Consider the following 20,630-nt stretch of genomic DNA (forward strand, 5'->3'; position numbering starts at 1 on the left):
TTCTTACATTTTCACGTCTGGATCAGCTTTCCAGATCCATCAATTTGTCCTCCAGCTTAACGTGTAGCTTTAGTATAGCCATGATGACCTCCTCCGTGTTTAGGATCCTTTCTTCTGCCTTCTCAATACGTCCCTCCACCTCCTTCATTCTGGTGTTCACCTTCGCTATTTCTTCTTTTCTGGTCTCAAATTGATCTTTAGTTTCTTGGCGAAACCCTCTTAGTTCTCTCAGAATCAGTTCGGAGTCGGCCATTTTTAGACGCTGCGCCTTTTTGCTTGTTAGCTTCAATGTGCTAGCTGCTAGTTCTTGCTGTGTCCTGTCTCTCTCACCCATCTGACTTCAGTCGGCATTTATTGCTTGAAGCAGTGGTACATCTTTTATTTCCATCTTAAGGAGTTATAGTGGTAGATTTACTTAGTTTATTTGGGGAAATTTCTCTAATTACTCTGGTTCAACCAGGAGCGCTCTCGTTATGCGACCATCTTGATGGTGATTCGACCCAGAAGCCTGTTTTATGGGCTTTAGGGTGATGAACCAACAGAGTGGAGCTGAACTGGGATGGTTAGGGTAACTGACTGTTAAAGTGTTGGTTTGCATTTAAGTTCAGCACCTTCACTCTGATGCCCCTAAATAAAGAACAGCTCAACCTCCAAATCACACCATCTAAATCTGTACAGTCAGTGGCCTAGTCAAAGTCCAAACCTAAATCCAACTGAGGATCTCTTGGAGACGGACCAAACTTCTGACTGTGGGGCGTGAATATTTATGCACACTGTGGAAAACCAATAAATAATTTTCCTTCACATTCGGTTTCTTTCTGTTGTCTAATGCAGAACATCTCCAACTGAATTGAAGTTTGTGTTTGGTACCATCTGGTACCAGTAGAAAGTACACCTGGTCAGAATGTTGATCAGACAGAGAAGAACAGTGCCTACATCTGGCCCTCACTTCCATGTTCACCTTCAAACAACCAGGTATGCACAAGGTTTTCATGTTCCCATCATGTTCCCATCATGTTCCCAGCCCTCCTCACCGTGCATTTGTGCGGCTTCTCGCCGGTGTGTCTCCTCATGTGGACCACCAGCATGTACTGGGCCTTGAAGGGCTTCAGCTCCCGGGAACAGTCCTCCCAGCGGCACACGAACTCCTTCTTCTCTCCGTGGATGTGGTCGTTGTTGATGTGCTGCGTGGAGGAAAGCAGCTCAGGTCAGCCATGTCTCTGCAGCAGACACAGCTCTACACACAGTGCAGATAGAACTATAGAAACCAGGTGATGAAGTAAAGAAGAGCAGAATGAGTGGAAGTATGCCTGATCTGGGTCTGGACCTTCTGGTTTTGGGTGGGTTTAGATCCACCAGAACCAGAACCATTAGTCTGGACCGAACTGGAATTAACTTGAAATGTCTTTAATAATTGAACTGGGCCGCCTGGTTCGGTTCATATGGTGCTGGGGCCAAAGCCCAGTTATGGATGGGAGGACCAAAACCAGAATGAGGTACTCCTTCTGGACTTCATCAGCCGGGCCGACCCGGTCTCAGAACTCTGGGTCACTTCACCGTTTCATAACCCTTAATCCTAATCTTGGACTACACCTGACAGGAACTGAACCAGTCTGATGCTCATCTGATGGCTGCAGTGCAAACTGGCTGTGAAGCAGCCGGATTGAATAATCCCTGGGTCTCACATGGACAAGCTGGTCCTGGGTGTCGTACTCCCTGCCGCAGCCCTCCCAGTGGCAGTCGGTCTCGTAAATGGCCTCTGGCTCCTGCTTGCACTCGTCCTTGTCCAGATCTTCGCTCAGGTCCAGGACTCCTGCGGCGTGGTCCTGATGGCAACGACAAGCGGGAGGGAGAACAACCGCTTTATTCTGACTGGTTAATCTGATCCTTAATCTGCAGCTTTGTTACAATCAATCAAAGGTGAATCGGTAAAAGCTGGTGGTCCGGGGAGCGGAGCTGTTCCGCCTCCTGGTTCTGGTTCTGCTGGTCCCACCTGAGCGGACGGTGAAATGGGAACTGGACCCTCTGCTTCAGTCTTCACCTTGGTCCTCTTGGTGTTCAGCGGATTGACTGTGCTGCTGACCGCCGGATCTCCACCGGAGCTCTGAGCAACACAAAAACAAGAGAGGGAAGTTAGAGGTAAGAAACATCTGAAAGAAGAGTCAGATGACCAACAGACTCCTGAACTGGTCTCTGGGCCGCCTCTGGATGAAGCGTGTCGTACTACCGCAGGGAATTGTCAGTTCATTAGATCTTTGGTTTAGCTTTATAGATGTGTGGCAGAACAGATTACCTGAGCCAAGCGTGGGGTGGTTTCATCAGAAACCTCTGAACAGAACCAAACCATCGCCAGCCAGACGCAGCCGGGGCAGAAAGTCCAGCAGGAAGCGCCTGAGGCGTATCTGACCCAGCTGATGAGCATTGCTCTGTGGTTCTGAACGGTCCAGATAACTCGTATAAAACTTTTGCTCATCTTTGTGCGTTCTGTCTGATTCTGCTTTATGAGGTTTTCCCTCCTCGGTGTTTCAGCAGACCAGCGGACAGGAGTTCTGGTAGGATCTCTGAGGGGATTCCTGATTCTGCAGGCTCAGAGCGACTCCAGCTCTGAATCATGAAGCTGCGGTCTGCAGGTGTGTGAAGGATGTGAACGCTTGGACCTGATGGACATGAAGCACGTTGAGATGGAGCGCTCTCACTGGTGATGGACCAACACTATGTTAGCACAGCAGGTCTCCATGTTAGACTCTGACTTTTCCTTAGACTCCCCAATGCTCCCCTTTACTTTGTGATTCATCCATCAATGCTCTAAGTTCCTTCGATTTATTGGCATATTTTTCAAGTATGATTTGAAATGATTAGGACCTTCCTTCCAGGTGCTGCAGTTGTTTTAGGGTCAGCAGAAGAGAGACAAATAACTAAAACTCTGAATCCAGCTCAGCAGAAATGCAGAGCTGGATTCGTCAGACTGGGAGCCGCCGCCAAGACTAAACAGTTTAGATGACTGAGATCGCAGAAACCTTGCCAAAATATGAAAGAAGAGTTATTGCTGCTGTTGCAGATTGGGCCGGATGCATTAGGAGTGGGGGCTTTGATCTACCCAATGACTCTGAACATGACAGAGGCTGAAGGCCTTTAAGCGCTAATGGAGGCAGAGAGAAGGGGAGGTTTGAGGCTGCATCAGCGGAGGGTCTAATCCCACCCAAACGCTCTGCAAAAACAGGATATGGTTCTGATCAGCGCTAATAAAGCTGTAGCGGCATTCCCAGAGACGCCAGGAAGGGCGTCAGCTGGAGGTCATGACCGTTCTGTCACCTCTTTATTTATTTTTAGTCATTTATTCCTTCATTTGCTCATTTGAATTATTTTGCTGTTTGATCTTATTGTGAAGCACTTTGTGATTTTTATCTGTGAAAAGTGATGAATAAATAAATCTGAGCAGCTTCTTCTCTGGACAATAAACCTGTTATTGTTTCATTAAACAATCGACCTTTAATCATTAACATTTAAACCAAGCATGTTCATTTGTGGCAAGAAATCCAACTGATTTATACACAGCCTGGCCAAAAAAAAAGTCGCCACCTGGATTTAACTAAGCAAATAGGTACAAGCCTCCTATTGGATAAGTCCTGCATAGGCGATTATCTTTCAGCTGGCAACAAGTTATTTAACCCCAGCTGATGCAATGAGTAACTCCTCATTTCTTAAACAACCATGGCAAAAGACACATCCTGTGGTCGTGGAAAAGACGTTAGTCTGTTTAAGAAGGGTCAAATCATTGGCATGCATCAAGCAGAGAAAACATCTAAGGAGATTGCAGAAACTACTAGAATTGGGTTAAGAACTGTCCAACGCATCATTAAAAACTGGAAGGATGGTGGGGAACCATGATCTTCCAGGAAGAAATGTGGTCGGAAAAAAATCCTGAATGATCGTGATCGGCGATTACTTAAACGTTTGGTCAAATCAAATCGAAGAAAAACAACAGCAGAACTCAGGAGTATGTTTAATTGTGAAAGCAAAAGCATTTCCACACGCACAATGTGAAGGGAACTCAAGGAGTTGGGATTGAACAGCTGTGTAGCCGTAAGAAAAGCTCTAATCAGTAAGGCTAACCAGAAAAAAAGGCTTCAGTTTGCTAGGGAGCATAAAGATTGGACTCTGGAGGAATGGAAGAGGGTCATGTGGTCTGATGAGTCCAGATTTACCCTGTTCCAGAGTGATGGGCGCATCAGGGTAAGAAGAGAGGCAGGTGAAGTGATGCACCCATCATGCCTAGTGCCTACTGTACAAGCCTGTGGGGGCAGTGCTATGATCTGGGGTTGCTGCAGTTGGTCAGGTCTAGGTTCAGCAACATTGTGTGCCCAAAGAATGAGGTCAGCTGATTACCTGAATATACTGAATGACCAGGTTATTCCATCAATGGATTTTGTCTTCCCAAATGGAACGGGCATATTCCAAGATGACAATGCCAGGATTCATCGGGCTCACATTGTGAAAGAGTGGTTCAGGGAGCATGAGACATCTTGTTCACACATGGATTGGCCACCACAGAGTCCAGACCTTAACCCCATTGAGAATCTTTGGGATGTGCTGGAGAAGGCTTTGTGCAGTGGTCAGACTCTCCCATCATCAATACAAGATCTTGGTGAAAGATTAATGCAACACTGGATGAAAATAAATCTTGTGACACTGCAGAAGCTTATTGAAACAATGCCACAGCGAATGCGGGCTGTAATCGAAGCTAAAGGCGGTCCAACAAAATATTAGAGTGTGACCATTTTTTGGTGGCGACTTCTTTTTTGGCCAGGCAGTGTAAAACTCAATATTTTGTAATTTTTATTAAGATTATTATCAACACTTTAATATCCTGTTGTGTTCAGTGTTATATTCCATGTTGACTTAAAGCGGCTCTGAGCATTTCATTCAGATTAACTGAGATTAGGACATATTTAGAAATAATAAAAATACATTTATTTATACATTTGAACAAAATCAGTATGTTATTTGCATTAATACTGGGACAAATATGGGTCATATTAAAATGTAGTTGAACAAAGATTGTGTTTACTCTAAATAGAGAAGGTAACTCTACCCAGATATCTATCATTGTTCCTCCTCTCCTTCCGTATGTTTTATTTTAACATATGTTTTATTTTAAAGCAGAGACAAGATAAATTAAAATAAAGTAAAGAACTCCAACATGAATAAAACTTGGACCACTCAGAGGCCTCAAACGTGTAAAGATCAGAGCTGACTTGAACCCTTTCTTGGTTCACCATTATAACTGGGCCTGGCAGCATCTGTTCAGGTCAGGGCTCTCGGCCAAAGCAACAGGCTGGTTTCACCTTTCACGTAGCTGAACCTCCAGAGTGCAGACAGCAGGCAGGTGGTTGAAACAATTCCCATGTTTACCACTGCTCTGACTTGTAATCAAGAAAACAGGAAAGCTTATTACCGAGGGCCAAATGTTGTCATTTGTAAATGTGACATGTAAAAAACTCACAGAACAATACTGTAAAAAGTGAATTTTATGTCGGGACGTTTAAGGGGCAACTTCTTTGTTAACAGCAGGTTTGCTTTCCAACCTGGTTTCTGGGTTTCCATGCGCACCCAAACCAGTTTCATGTGGCGAGCTAGCCAGGAGTGTCTGAATGAATAAACAGGACCATGACAAATAAATAAGAGGGCTTAAAAATGGGTGTTATCATGCAGTCGGGCGTAAATGTACCTTAGCCTATTTTAATCAACTTCTACATCTAACCCACTTCTGTCCTTGGATTATCCAAGTCATGGTTCTTTCACATGACTATGGAGCCACAGTGGACAGCAGCCCTGAAAACCGGACAGCGACGTTCCTGGAACATCAAGGGAATGGGATTCAGTCATGGCAGTCACATGGGTTACATTGACATTAGAGCCACAATTGCTAGCTGCTGGCATCACATATTATTAAACAGTATATGACACTCATCATAATAAAGACCAAACCACATTTTTCATGGAGCTGTTTGGTATCAAAGATCTGGACCCACCCGCTGAGAAAATGTTCTACACCTCCAGACTTCTCTAGGCTTTCGTCTGCTGCTTGGTATTGTGGGATACTTAAAGAACCAGGTAGTTTCTGATACCAACATCTTTGAGTGTTGGTAAATCTTTAATTTGTTTCATATTCTTTATATCCATCACATTTGTTTGTGTATCTCTGCATTGGAAAGGGGTGCTGTGTTGGTGCAGGGGTAAAGCACAACCCTCACATACAGGCCTTAGTCCTCCATGTTCAAGTCCTGGCCTGGTGACCTTTGCCACATGCTCTGTCTCATTACCCATTTTTCTGTCTGACCACTTTCAAGTAAAGACCACTTGGGCCAATATGACCCTTAATCAAACAAAACAAACAAACAAAAAAACAGATTTCAAGCTCTACAATACGGAGTCTCGCCAACGGTTGCCTTCATTAACTAAGAACTTCCTGCACTCCACCTGAAATAGCGCCATGTTCATGTGTCGTCAAAATTAATAAACTCTGCCCTCATATGGCAGCAACTGGGACCAATGCTTTTTGCATAATCCCACCTCATGCTGTTGCCATGGAAACGAGTTGGGGTCTGAAATTGGTGAAGCTACTCCCCCCTTACCGTCATGACACTACATCCCTCTAGGGCCCGAACCCCACAACTTGAGAATCACTGGTGAGCAGGTGAAGCTGGTCTGTAAGTGAAACGTGTTCAGAAGGCTTGTCATGCTGGACCTACCTGGTTCACCTCTGCAGACATGGAGGACGCAGCGTTGGGGTGCTGGCGGGCGGGGAAAGAGGGCGGTGGTGGCTGCAGGATGGGGGCCGTCTGACCGAAGGCGTTGAGCGGTCTCTGCTGGGACAGCAGCTGCTGGTAGGCCACAGGGTTGAGGGAGTGGGGGAAGCTGAAGGTCGGGCTGCAGGAAGACACGGAGCAGAAGATTCAGAATGAAGGCCTGGAAACTTCACACAGAACCCAATGCTCCAGAAAGCAAGCTGAGCCTCTGAAAGACCTTCAGGAACTCTAGTGCCCTGCTAACCAACACAACTCTGACACCTAAGGGAAAAGAGCCGTGAACTGTCACAGACTGCTAACATCCCTAGCGCTGTGCAGAGCTGGCTAACATCCACACCTGAGTCCTCCCACGGACAGGTGTCCATAGGAGCTGCTGGCTGCTGAGCTGGAGCGCGAGTTGTTGATGTAGGCCACCAAGGAGTTGGGCGACGTGCGAATCATGGTCTGCAGGTCAATGCTGGCGTCCGACAGCGGGGAGATGGACAGCGCCCTCTTCCTGTTCAGCCGAGGAGTCAACCTTGGGCTGGAGAAACGGGACACTGGAGACAGAGACAACTTCAAGATCAGGATTTACCTGGAGGTTTCCCTCATCAGGCTTCTCATGACAGAATTCCTGACTTTTCCAAACAGAAATTTCAAGACTTCTTCCCTCATTTTCAGTAAAATACAAAACTTTACCTTGAATTTGTGGCAGAAATATCTACGAATGAACTGATGAACGGAATATTGATCTGTTTTCCTTCAACCTATCCAGGTGAAGGAAATGGTTACATTTCAGATGTTTCCAGTCTTGATAAAACCTTGAATAAACAACCAGACCAGAACCTTGGACCAAAGCCTTGGACCAGAACCAGCCTAGAGCTGGAGGTTTGGCCTGGTTCTGCTCCAGTCTATCTCCTCATCTGTGCTGCTCAGCATGCGCAGACTCTGATGAATAATGAACGGTTCTGTCGTTACTGCGATAGCATCTCAAGTTAAATGGAGGCAATTCCATCTAATTGATTTGAGAATAGCATTAGAACAAAGGTGGAGTTCAGGGCCGTCCAGAAAAACTCCAGGCTCCACCTCTTTGTTCAGTTTGCTCAACAAGCAAACCATCCATTCTTTTTACTGATGATTGAAACATTTAGCTGCAGAAAGGCCCAGATTGGAGCCAGCAGGTGCCGCAGGATGCCAGGCCAGGCTGCGTTGTGTTTTACCAGGACATGATCAGAGGTGTGAGAGGCAGGAAGCCATTTATGGGCCCATCGCAGCTCACCCTCCTGGCTTCAGCTGCAGCACTGGCAGCATGGTGCCGATGCTGCAGCCTTAGCTGGAGGAGTTCACAGCGCCTCAGATCAATGGATTCAGGCAGCGGCAGCTGTAAAGCTTCAGCGCTTGGAGGTGGCGAATCGTAAACTGTGGACATGTGGCCTCGATTAAAGGGCCCCCGGGGTGTCTGGTGGCCCCAAGACGAGGAGGGAGAGAAACGCCGCTGGAAACAAGGAGGCCTTCTCAGGAACGTTTGACTCAACGAGTCGCCTATCTGGGCCGTGCAGACTGCCGGGACCCTTTCTGCAGTAAGGCCAGCAGCTTTACCATGTTTGCATTAATACATAAAGCAGGAGACGGGCCCCACGAGGCCACATGGCGTGGTGTCCAGTGCTGTGTTACACCTCCATCTTCTCCATCCTCACATCACCGAGATCCAGCAGCGAAACATCCCACAGTCATTCCTCCGTAAACTGAGTTTAATCTGGCCTAAGTCTCCCCAGATGCCCTCCACCCCCCGAAGAGGGAGGTGTTTGTAGGTGGAGGGTATAATTGAGAGGGTGAGCATGTTCCGGCTCCGAGTGAGAAAACAGATGTTGCGCAGGCTGAGGCGGTGCAGTGGCATGCGTGTCTGGAAGTGTGAGTGGGTGCACGGCAGCGTGTTGCTATGCGGGCCGAGTCGAGGCTGGTTGTAATTGTGGGATCTGGATTTATATAGAGAGACATAATTACACAGCGATGCAGAAAGAGAGGGAAATATTTAGAAAGCACCGCAGAGGGGAGTTATGTGTTCAGGATTATTTCAAGCATGTGCTGCAGATTCAGGAGGAACGTTAATTTGAGGTTTGTGCTCTGTTGTCGTCACGGCGGCGCATAGAGCGGCTGTGGTAACAGTTAGTCTAAGACTCCAGCTTTGAGCTCTGCACCAGTTTCTGCTGGTAATTATCAGCCTGCAGGGGGCAGCAGTGGGAGGAGAGACCTTCACAGGTCTGTCCAACAAATCAATCAAACAGCTGCAGCTGATCCAGAACGCTGCTGCTGGCGTTCTGACTAAAACCAGGAAGATAGAGCACATAACACCAGTTTTAAAGTCCCTCCACTGGCTCCCTGTAGCTCAAAGAATAGACTTTAAAATACTGTTGTTAGTTTATAAATCACTGAACAGCTTAGCACCACAATACATTAAAGATCTGCTGTTGTTGTATCAACCTTCCAGACCTCTCATGTTCTGGTTCTGGTTCTGCTCTGTATCCCCAGAACCAGAACCAAACGAGGAGAAGCAGCTTTTAGCATCTATGCACCACAAATTTGGAACAAACTTCCAGAAAACTGTAAAACAGCTGAAACACTGACTTCTTTTAAATCTCAGCTGAAAACCCACCTGTTTAGGATTGTATTTGAAATGTAATCAATTACAAATTTATTGATGGAACTTGAATGATTGATTCTATGCTGTATTGTGTTTGTAATGATGTAAAGCACTTTGAAATGCCTTGCTGCTGAAATGTGCTATACAAATAAAATTTGATTGATTGATTGATTGATTAATCTGAACTCTGGCTTCATGCAGAAATAGATATGATTATATTTCTGGTCATTTTCTGCATTGTTGCTCTGCTGTACTTGGGCTGTTGTTGCCAATTTGGTTTAGAGAAATCAACCTGTAGAGTGTTGAATATCATTAATGACAAGATGTGATTATTGATCAGGTTTGTGTGGACGGATGGTTTGTGAAATCAGTCCTTTATCAAAACCCCGGCTGGTAAAACATCTCAAGAAGAAGAAGGCTTGTCTCCTCAGCTGTGTTAGCAGTGCTGCCACCACCACTACACCCACCAGTAGCTCCAGCAGCTGACTTGGTACCAGCGCTGCTGCCTCAGGCCTGTCCATGGCGTTCCTCCCTGCCGGCCTCTCCAGCCTCAGTTTCAATCCCAACTCTGGGAGTTTTATGAATAGTCGGCGAGCCCTCAGTGGAGCGTTGCGCCTAGCGCCAGCATGTTTATTCTCACACTTCCAGCAAGGCGCTCGTGAACTAACATTTAGCTAAGTGTTTGTGTTTGCAGTCCGAGGGGACGGCTCGCCCCCCGCTGAGCCTCCGGCACCACATCAGAACCCGGGTCGTTCTCGCTCTGCCTCGCCTGCAGCTGCACATAAACCTCTTTCTCTGCAGACATTTTCTTTGGCTGCTGCTTTTGTCGTGGCAGTTTCTACTCTCGCCACCCTGCCTCTGCCCCTCATGTGCCGTCCCCCCTATCCCTGACATAGCCACCCGCTTGTCCTCTGAATGCCTCCCAATGTGAACTTTCTGTTCTCACTCAGCACTGCTAGCGCTAATCATGTTTGAAAAATACTCCAGCTTCAAATCGCCCTTTTTAAAGGAGCATAACCTGCAGTGCTGTGAAAAGTATTAGCAACCCCCAGTGTTCCTCTGTTGATGCCAGTGTTGAATGCTAATGTCACACACAGACAATCTAAACGGCAGTTTATGATTGCTTTCACTGAAGTCATAAATCTAATCAAGCTGGAACTGTGTGAAAAAGTAATCACACCCTAATAGCTGACTCTCCTGTCTTTGGGAGCAACAGCTGCCATCAAGTGTGATAGCTGCTCATCTTTAGGACCATCTCAGTCAGACCAAGGTCGAGATTTTGACTGAGCCATTTCAAACGTTTGTCTGTTGGCCATTCAGAGGTGGACCAGCTGGTTGCTTCAGGTCATGACCTTCCTTACAGCACAGTCAACCATACTGGTCTGTGCTGTACAGACCTACATCTGAAGGTCTGATGTTTTTGGTTTTGAAACATTGTTAGTTCTACTCCAGATCAGGCAGACTTTTATATCTTCAGTCCACAGAACATTTTTCCAGAAGCCATTTTTACTCCTTGACTTAAAAACACTGAATAGAGTCAGATTTCAATGCTTCGTAGTTTTGATCAATGACTGAAAAAAATTGCGTGGCACATTCTCATGGCAGGTCAAAAGATTGCATATATTTATATATATTTCTCCAGATGTTCATGAAACTTTTGTTTTATACATGAATGTGTGTCTGGTGATCTGGTGTACCATGAGTTCACTGAGGGCTTTCAGGCCTTGTGGTGGGTCTACTGAATATTAATGCGTCAATTGATTTTTTAATATGATATTTATCTGTGGCTCCATCCAAAGTAAACAGAAAAGATTGGATGTAGGTTCTATTTGCCACCTTTACCACTGCTGAGGCCCAGTTCTCAGTCTAAATAAGCTCTTTGATTAAATCTAAGGCGGCCCACAACCACCATTAGCTGCTGCCTCGGTCAATATGGTCTCTGTGAGTGGAAGAGCCCCCAGACTGGCAGAGTGGTCCGCTCCTGACCACATCACTCACAAAGATCCTGGCTAGAGGCTGCTAGCGTTGATGCTGCTGAGCGGCGGATCGTCAGGGTGACTGAGGTTGTGGCTACGGCAGTTAACTACGTCCCAAACAAGCATGGCCAGCAGAGGTTGCTGAGGTGGTTGGACACTTCCAGCTCCTCTTGTTTACTTCTCTGATGGGCCACATTTCTAAGATTAATGGCCCAGTAATCCAATATCCCATTTTATTACTCGGTGTCCTGTCAAGATGGCTGCAGAGATTATGAACCTGCAGCGGCTGGTTCTTGGGTGACTGGCTGGATGGAATCAAAGACTCCTGGAGGAGCAGGCGATTGGATGATGGACTGACTAGTGGACTGAGAGAGCTTTTTGGATGCTGTTTGCTGCTGAAATCCAACTCCAGCTCTGCCGAAGGAGTTCACGTTCTAACCTGCATGAAAGAACAGGCTGGTCTCTGTAAGCTGCTGTGTAAATACTTCTCCCTTTTACAGGGTTCTTACACATTCTTCTTGTCAGGATTCCAGACTCGCATTACAAAAGTTCCTGGTCCCTTTAAACCAGGACTGTACTATTTAGTGGCATCATAGCTTTAAAGATGGATGGACGGACATGTTTTACCTCCTCTTGTCTACAGGAAGCTGGCATATTCATAGATTCAACAATGTGCTAGATTTTGACCCACTTTGGTTCCAACAGCAGGAAGAGGAGGAGTTTAGGGAGGAAACTGGGATGTCAAGAGGACCTTAAAAACTTAAGATTAAGATTGCTGTCTACATGCTGATGCTGACTGCTTGCCACCCCGTTTCTTCAAACGTAGAAGAAATAGAGAGCTGGGAGAAAGTTTCACCACAGCTGCACGACCGCACCAGCCTGATCCAGAGCTGAGAACGCCATGTTATGAGTCTGATTGGCGCACAGCAGACGTAGCTGTTAGCCACTGAAGCTAACCTCTGGTTCCTGACACAGACGTAGTGAACTGAAAGCTTGCTTCGTCAATAAGAACTCCATTCACACTGGCTGGTGCCTAATAAGGCAGGGCTTTCTGACTCAACCGTTTGACTGTTTATTGATTTTTGACTGGTGTCCTGACTTGGTCATTTTGATCTCAATTACTGATTTTATTAAAGATTGCCATAAGGAATCATTTGTAGTTATTCAAAGCTAAATGCCTACTAGCACAACAGATGGACAAACAGAATGGTAAACGTAATGAAGAGTGATCCCAGACTCAAGAGTTCTTCTTCTTTAGGTTTTCAGGTTCTTTGTCCTCAAACAGAACAAAAGCACAATTTCAATGCTTTACAAGCTCCTGGTGTCCATTGTGGCCATTGTGTACAATGACCATGCCCCCACTATGGCCATGCCCCTACAATGACCGTGCCCCACGATGGTGGGAAGCATTCCAGCAAATGCCTCTAGAACAGGGGTCTCAAACTCAATTTACCCGGGGGCCGCTGGAGGTAGAGTCTGGGTGAGGCTGGGCCACATTCACACACATGGTCTCCTCAGCCGAACCTTTCTGATTGCCTATTACCATATTTGGCCGTAGTCAGGCGCTGTAACAGCCGTAATTGTGTAGTGTCTCTTTAAGATACTCTAGTATTGCTAATGATGTCAGAAGTATGCGCCACGGCTTCTCTGTAGAGAGCGTGGGAGAAACGTGCTAGACGGACATGTTAGCTCCCTAACTTTTAGTAATGTTACGGGTTGTTTGGACGCTGCTCAATTTTCATGTCTGATAATATAGCAGCCGTTGAACCGGCTTTGTAAGGTTGGTGAAGAGCGTATTTATTAAAGGACAACACTGGGAAATTCCCAGTACCAGTGTGGTTGGGAGTTTTTGACCGTCCTGACGAATCTGCCGCCTCCTCTCCTTCCTTAAACACAACCCAAGCATTACAGCGCCTAACCTTAATTACGTTACACTGATCAGCAACTTCCGGGTCTAGACTGGATGCTGAAGCACGTGAAGCGGGAGCGGCCACGGAAATTGCGCATGTACCGCATGCAAATAATGACAAATAGAAAATGCAAATAGGCCCGGCCGATGTCCCGCCCCCGAGAGCAATATACTCCACTGTGATTGGTAAGTTAATTCAGCTCCGCACACAACACTGAAAAGTGCCAATTATATCAAACACGCGGCCGCACTAACATTAAACTTTCATATTAAGGCGGGGGCCACAAACTATCGTCCTGAGGGCCGCAGTTGGCCCGCGGGCCGCGAGTTTGAGACCCCTGATCTAGAGGAAGGAGAAAGGGACGGCATGATGGCCGATCATTGTTTGGTCTTTAGTTGGATGCTAGCTGCTTCTCCTCACCGTCCACAGGGCCGATGTAATCCGGCAGATGAACCGCTGTGGCTGCGCCGTTCTGGATCAGTAGGTCGCCGTAGGGGCTTCTCTGGCTGGCGCTGGCCATCAGGTGGTAGTACTCCGAGGGGTTGGCCCCCGGCGGTGGAGGGGGGAAGCTGAACAGGGCCCGGTCCTTCAGATGCTCGTGGGTCACTGGGGGAACAGAAAGGAGGAGAATCAGAGCGATTGAGGGGGGCTTCCTCTAGGACAGACCATGCTTTATAGGACGAAATGAGGTCATTCCCAGAATGCAGGTGCACTTCTTTTACCGGAGCAACAGCAATATTGACATCAAATCTGTATGCAGTAAAGCTGTGTTTAAGATGTCAGAACCGATCAGAACCAGAGCTGGAGCTGACGGCTCATGGGTCGTCCCCATCCCCACTTCCTATGAGATGGAAGAGACCTGGGAGGCATGGGGGGGCAGGGGTACCTGGACTGGATAGCACAAGCTTCTACTGCACCCAGTCTGCGTCCATCAGAATCAGTTCAGTGAAGAACCTGGATGATGTTTTCACTGGTTTACAGATTTCCTGGAACCTTCATCACTGATTGAAACCAAATCAATGTGTACTCATTCTTGAGTCTATTATCATTATAAACCATGGAAACACTATTATTATTATGATCCTGATGACCACAGATGTCATTATTGTCCTGATGTGGATTCGTTTCTTCTTTAATAATGATAATAACACCAGAACACCAATAAAACAGAAGGTTAACCAGCAACAAAAAGAAAACCCACAAAGGCAGCGATTGACCAACTCCTGTGGTGATTTGTTGCTACCTGGTATCTTGTGTCTTCTCCAAACTGATATTATCTTTTCAATCTCAAACAAACCCTGATGGAGCTGTGAAGATAACTTGATGACAGATGTGTTTCAGTAGCTGCAGCTGGAAATGGACTGTATGCCGGCTGATAATCAGGACTGGAACCTCCGTATATACAGACTCAGTGAGATGCAGCCAAGCAAGAGGAGTTGCTCCTCAAACATCTGGATGTCTGCTCAGCTCTAATCAGCGCTTCATCACTAAAGTCTTCACTTCTTAACATCTCACCAACCGCAGGAAGCCGTCTTTGCTAGATGTGTGACAGCAGTTTCCATGGAGATAACTGAAGGTAATTGTTCATCTAAATAAACAAAACCTTATTCAGCTGGAGAGAGAGCAGAGGAAATGTTTCAGTTTGACTGAATGAGGCGAGACAAGGGCTCCTGGTTTTTACATTTAGGTTCTTATGGAACGACTTCATGTTCTAGCTCTACGATAAACTGGACCCGATTTTCTCTCTCTGTCTCACAAGACTCAAATGTAGGTTCCTGGTAGGTAGGTCACCAGGTCAGCACCTGACCCCTGAGGTCATCAGAGACCCGTCAACCCAAAGATTGCGACCCAGAACTAAACAATTCAGACTTCTCCTAGTTAATTCTGTGCTGCAGTGATTTAAAGTTGTACCTTCAGCTGGGCTCAGTCCTCGTGCCGCTGAGATCATGGACAGGGTGGGACTGCCATGGACTGAGCGGAGGTACTGGTCCATGTGAGGGCTGACGTATGGATGGGGCAGGCTGAACGGTGACTCGCCGGTCCCAGCCGTGGCATGTGGCGAGAGTCGAATCAGAGAAATGTCTGTGATGACTGGACTTCCTGTCAGTCCTGGGGCGCTGTAAAGAGGAGGAAGGAGTTAAACGCCTGAAGAATCACACATTGGTGTGTTTAAAAACTAGACTTGGTGTCTTTTATTTAACTAAAATGTTTGAGTGTCAGTTTTCCTCCACCCCAAACCCCCACAGATAATACACAGTAATCCCTTTGTGTTCACCTTATTCTATTAAAGCCTGCAGCTACAAACAAGCCAGAACTGATAGCTTTCAATTGAGAAGCTACAAGAGACGTAGAAAGTACAATGCACCGGTTTGGGAGGCCAGAGCTGCTGGCTCTCTCCCACCAGACTGCAGGACCAGACAGAACCCGGAGCAGCTAGCGTCCAGAACCTGGAGCAGCCGGCGTCCAGTCTGCTGCAAAATGGTCTGAATTTGTCCGCCTGTCAGATCAGGCTGAGCAGTAAAGTTGTCGTCTCTGGCAGGTAATTGGTGGATGCTTGAGAGAACAAAGACTAGTGAGTGTTGTAATTCCTGACAGCCTCCGGGGCTGAGCTGGAGATGAAGCCGTCTGCTGCAGGAGAGGCCTTTGGCAGCTCTCATGGTGACTTAGTCTCATCTTGATCATGTTCTCAGTCTGAGGTCCAAACACCTGAGAGGAGGGACATCTTGACATGACAAGCAATTCCTTCATACTGCAAACTCCTGATTCCTCTGTCCAAATTGTGTTGGCAGTAATACTGAAATTTCAAGATAAAAAGATTATTTCTTTCTTTTTAAAGGGTCTACAGGTTGTTGAGGCTTCTGACCGGTGATGACGCTGCTCATCTTCTGCAGCCCTTTCTGTTTCAGTCTTCGTGCGACCTTCAGGACATCTGAGGGAGCTGCTCTATCAGGAAGTTGAGGAGCAGCACAGAGAGGTCATGACCCCGGCCTCTCCTAGGCTGTCAGACTAACGGATCAGAGTCCAACCTACAGCTCACTATGAGCAACATTAATGTTCAGATAATGTGAAAATATTCCATGTTTCTTTTCTCTTTGCAGTCTTTTTTTCTGAGCCGTGGCCGCTGCATCCTTGGCCCAGATGTTGGTTTTGTTCAGCTCTGCTGTCTTTCACCCCATTTCTGTCACTGAGACTCAAACTCAACAGTAAAACACAGGAAACATAGAAGTGACTCAGAACAAACAAAGAAGCTAAACCTTCTGCAGTTAACGAGGCTCTGACTGTTGCTGTGCTGTAAGTCAGGCTGGCTGCAGGTGAACGATGGGCCAGGGAGCTGGCAGGGCTGGCCCAAACTCTCGCTCCATTTCCAGTAAGCGCCTGCAGACTGCTGGTCTTGTCCCAGTGCCAACTTTCTGCCGTCTTCCACTGCAAACAGCCATAAAGACCCCTCTGTTTGGGGCGGCAGGGAGACGTGAGAAGAAACAGACGGTCCATACACAAAAACACGCTTCGCTCGCCATCCATGGAGGTTGGCACTGCCGTCTCAGATTAGCGCTGGGGTGATCTGCTGGGATAACTGGCACTGGGACGGCTTCTCTGCTTCTTCTACAAGGTGTCTGAAAGTCATCGCTCACCATGACTCCCAGTGAGACACTGAAACACAGGAACACCTTCACAAATCTGTCCAAACACGGATGCATCCCATTATAAGGTACCAGGTTACGTCTGTTTATGTAAATGATCAGGAAAAGCCTAAATATTCATCACAAATGTAACTAAATATTAATAATTTATTTCATCCCAATTGATCTAAAACGTTTGTTCTGATTTAATGTCAGACTATGAAGAATAAATTAAGCAAACTGTAAGTAAATATCTGATTTAAGCTGCAGTTTTCTTCTGAGGGAACAAAAAGAAAATAAAGTAGCTATTATTGTTTTCTATGTTAAGGCTTAAATGTTTTAAGATCTAAAAATAAGTTAATTAAACCATGACAAACAAGATGAGGTAGATTTGTCAAGATGTTAACCAAGAGATGCCTGGGGATAAAGAAAAGAGTTGGAGTTAAATCATCAGTTGGAGGACCTGGAGCAAAGAGCAGCTGCATCAGCAGTGAACTGTCTTGCTTGGTGCTTTTGATTGATCATCATCTGCTCTGATTTCTTCTGCAAAAGGTTCAATAAACCTCAGATTTCACTTGTTGGTGACTTTGGTGGAACCTTGACAATGAACCCTGCATTAGAGCAGCCAGGAGCTCCTGAAGCCTCAGAGGGACGAGATGTTTCCTGACACGAGCAATCGGACGAGAGTTAGCACTGAAGGCCGGCTGGTCCAGCCGCTGCCAGACAAGATGGAGGCCGGAGTGTTTCCTGAGGGTCCAAGGATGGAGGGTCACCACTGACCGAACCCATAAGCTCTTTGGGTGGCAGAGCTGGTGGGGTGAGAGTTGGTGGGGTGAGATGCTCTTAAACAGCTAGCTGCTGTTTGGCTCTGGGTTGTCTGCGTGATCACAAGCTCCATTGTTTGGTGGTTCTAACTGCCGGGAGGAAGGTTGCTGGGACAAGGTGCAGCTTGTTGAGCAACAGCAGGAGTAAGAGCATACCACAGCTCTGGCTTCTGCTGATAGCAGAGTCCGGGCCCGGCTCCATCCAGAACCAGAACTAGCCGTGGATGGAGCTCCTGGTTCAGAGTAACGATGGAGAGAAACTGATTTGTTGGAAGGTTCTACTATGAGCTGAAATGATCCATAACCAGACCTTTAGACCCAAACCACTGTCTCCCAGCAGCTTCTGCAATGCTGCATTCAGGTACATCTGGATTCTTTACATTTTTATCAACTGTCAACATTTATTGAAAAACAACAACACTGAACCTTTTCCAGGTAGTTTTATTGATTTTGTGATTTAATTAAACCTTTGGTCAGTCTGTACAGCTTTCCAGCTGCTCTCTGCAGGTGAACAGTCAGTGAGCTCAGGTGTTCCTGCCGTCCCCTCCACCTCTGGATCTGTCTCTCCGCAGCAGTTCTGACCCCAGTCCAGCATGATGAATCCTCCACTGGGACTGTGGTTCCAGACTCTGAGCATCAGGACCATCTTGTTCCTGCTAGAGGGGGCAGCAGATGAGGCGGGATTACCCCCGGGGTAATTACCCTTTCTTCTGCCCCGCCGCTGTCACTAAGCATTTGGTTTTGTCTTGATTGTGTGAAAAGGGTGTTGAGACCACGCGATAAAACATGAAACTCTCTGGCTGCTGACTGGTGACATGCCACTCCCTGATTGATGGCTCCAAGGTTCTGTGTTTTCAGCGGAACATTCCTGGCTCTCAGTCAGGGGATCCGTGACGATGAGTAGGACCTTGGAGACGAAGAGCATGTCCCCTCCCACTGTCCACTGTACGCTTCCATTCTTCCTCCTCACCAAACCAAAACAACGAAGGAATACTTCATCTGTAAACTGGATGTAGTCAACACATTCCCCACCGAGGGGCTGCGAGGATTCACCGGGCCGTGGCTTCTGAACATGACCACGTGTGTTTGTGTACAGAGCGGTGCAGACCACAGCTCCACCACACACAAACCTTCAGCATATTTGAACGTCTCAGAGCCTCTTTCTGCTGTCCGACCACTTCTGGGATCGGGAACAGTTGGAGGATCCGTGTTCCTTATTCTGTTGTGTTGTCACTGAGTTTCTGGGAACGGCAGGCTGGATCCTGGGTGCTAATTACCTCCTCAAACACGCCGACTCTCCTAAGCTTCTGGTTTTTGCAAAACACGCCTGACCACCAGCAGGAGAAAAAACTTCAAGTCAAAGTGGACTGAAGCCTGATGAAGAGGAAACGTTGCAGTGACAGCCAGAACTCCACATCATAGGCCTGCTACAGTTCCTGAACTCCTGACTCTAAGCCAGATGACGTCTCTGTCAACCGTTAGAGAATTCGTCTCATCTTTTTGAAGCTGATTTCCTGATGAATTAGCAGGAATGCTTCATCAGAGTCTTCCAGCATTAATCACGGTGCCTCCTGTGCTGCTGGTGATGAACAGCTGCAGTGTTTGCAATGTATCACCTGATCTGCAGCTGAATTTACACGTCTTGATGGAGCTGCTATCGATCTGGGTTCCTCGGTTCCCTCCAGCCTCCTAATCAGCCGAAGGCCTGAGAACTCCAAACAGATCCCACGGTTTGAAGTCGGATCAGTGGGAAGCGCTCAGTGAGACTCCCTGCCTTTGCTGCACACTGTTAATCAGCTGTATGAAAGACGACCCCTTCACATGACGCTACTCTGAAATAAATCCCAATAAGGTTGGAAAATGCACAGAGGAACTATAGGAGCAAAGAGAAACTACCTAACTTAAGGTACAGTTGGATTTTTCTAGATTTCTTCCGGAATGTTCAGATTGAGAGATGATGGTTCTGACCCGGTAAACCATTCAGAACCTTCTGGATCGAACCAGCTTCTCCATCCAATCACAGGTCTTTCTTTCTCCCATTGCTTAAGACTTCCTGTTTTCTGACCAATCAGAGTCCAGAGAGCAGAGACACACCCAACCTCCAGTAGATTTGGTTCTGATTGGTTCTGTTTAATGGACCAGATCTTCTACATCGGTTCTGTGGGTCCACCAACAGAACTTCTTTACAGGGACCGTTTGAGTCTACGATGAACAGGAAAAGGCAGGAGTCACCATAGCAACCAGTGAATCAGCACTTCCTGGACCCAAGAAGAGAGGGAACCCAGTCGGGTCCAGTTACCTACCTGTGCATGGCGTGGAGCGGGTGTGGCTCATAATGGTACCGGCCCTCATGGTGCCTGGTGTCGATGGGGATGGGGCTGTGGAACGGGAAAAGGTGGTGAGCACCTGTAACGATAAAAACACATATCAGGGTGCTGAGAAGAAATACTTGAGCTAAGATCCAGTTTCTTATTAATGTGGGCCCAGCAGAACCTTTCACTGTTCCCGTAACTCTGCACTTAATTCCAGCTTTTATTCTGTCGCCCCGAGAAACAGCGACTCATTAATGACTCCCTGATCCAGCGAGACCAAAGCAGCTTCGACACTGCCAAGATTTTATGGCCCAAACAAAGTCTGCAGAGATGCAGCGCTTCCTGCCATAAACCTTCTGAAGGCCGCGGGCGAGGCCCGTCAGAACAACGCAGCAGATCCTCATTAATTATCCCTCATTCCAGCAGCGACCCGCCTCGTCTTCTACAGAGGAAAACACAATCCAGAGCAGGTTTGCCGCCTGCTGGGGTTAAAGGTCAGAGAACGGCCTCACCTGTTCTCAGATTTTACCTCTCTGCAGATGAAACATGAATTTAATTT

The 20,630-nt window shown here is 47.0% G+C and overlaps 1 protein-coding gene across 2 annotated transcripts in view; it reads right to left on the minus strand.

The window, feature by feature from the left end:
- Positions 1-20,630, minus strand: part of gli2a (GLI family zinc finger 2a) — a 76,791-nt gene that overhangs the window by 20,643 nt on the left and 35,518 nt on the right. Inside the window, exons 3-10 of one of the 2 annotated variants that reach the window (XM_028022755.1) lie at positions 20,063-20,165; positions 15,227-15,432; positions 13,736-13,921; positions 7,147-7,348; positions 6,753-6,930; positions 1,994-2,104; positions 1,686-1,826; positions 1,035-1,184 (exon numbers count right to left, since the gene is read on the minus strand). In XM_028022755.1, coding sequence (XP_027878556.1) covers positions 1,035-1,184; positions 1,686-1,826; positions 1,994-2,104; positions 6,753-6,930; positions 7,147-7,348; positions 13,736-13,921; positions 15,227-15,432; positions 20,063-20,165 — 1,277 coding nt within the window. The remainder of the gene's footprint in view (positions 1-1,034; positions 1,185-1,685; positions 1,827-1,993; positions 2,105-6,752; positions 6,931-7,146; positions 7,349-13,735; positions 13,922-15,226; positions 15,433-20,062; positions 20,166-20,630) is intronic. The other variant, XM_028022756.1, reaches the window with a different exon arrangement.

This window comes from Xiphophorus couchianus, chromosome 7, assembly GCF_001444195.1.
Source record: "Xiphophorus couchianus chromosome 7, X_couchianus-1.0, whole genome shotgun sequence".
In the NCBI taxonomy this organism is placed as follows: Eukaryota; Metazoa; Chordata; class Actinopteri; order Cyprinodontiformes; family Poeciliidae; genus Xiphophorus; species Xiphophorus couchianus.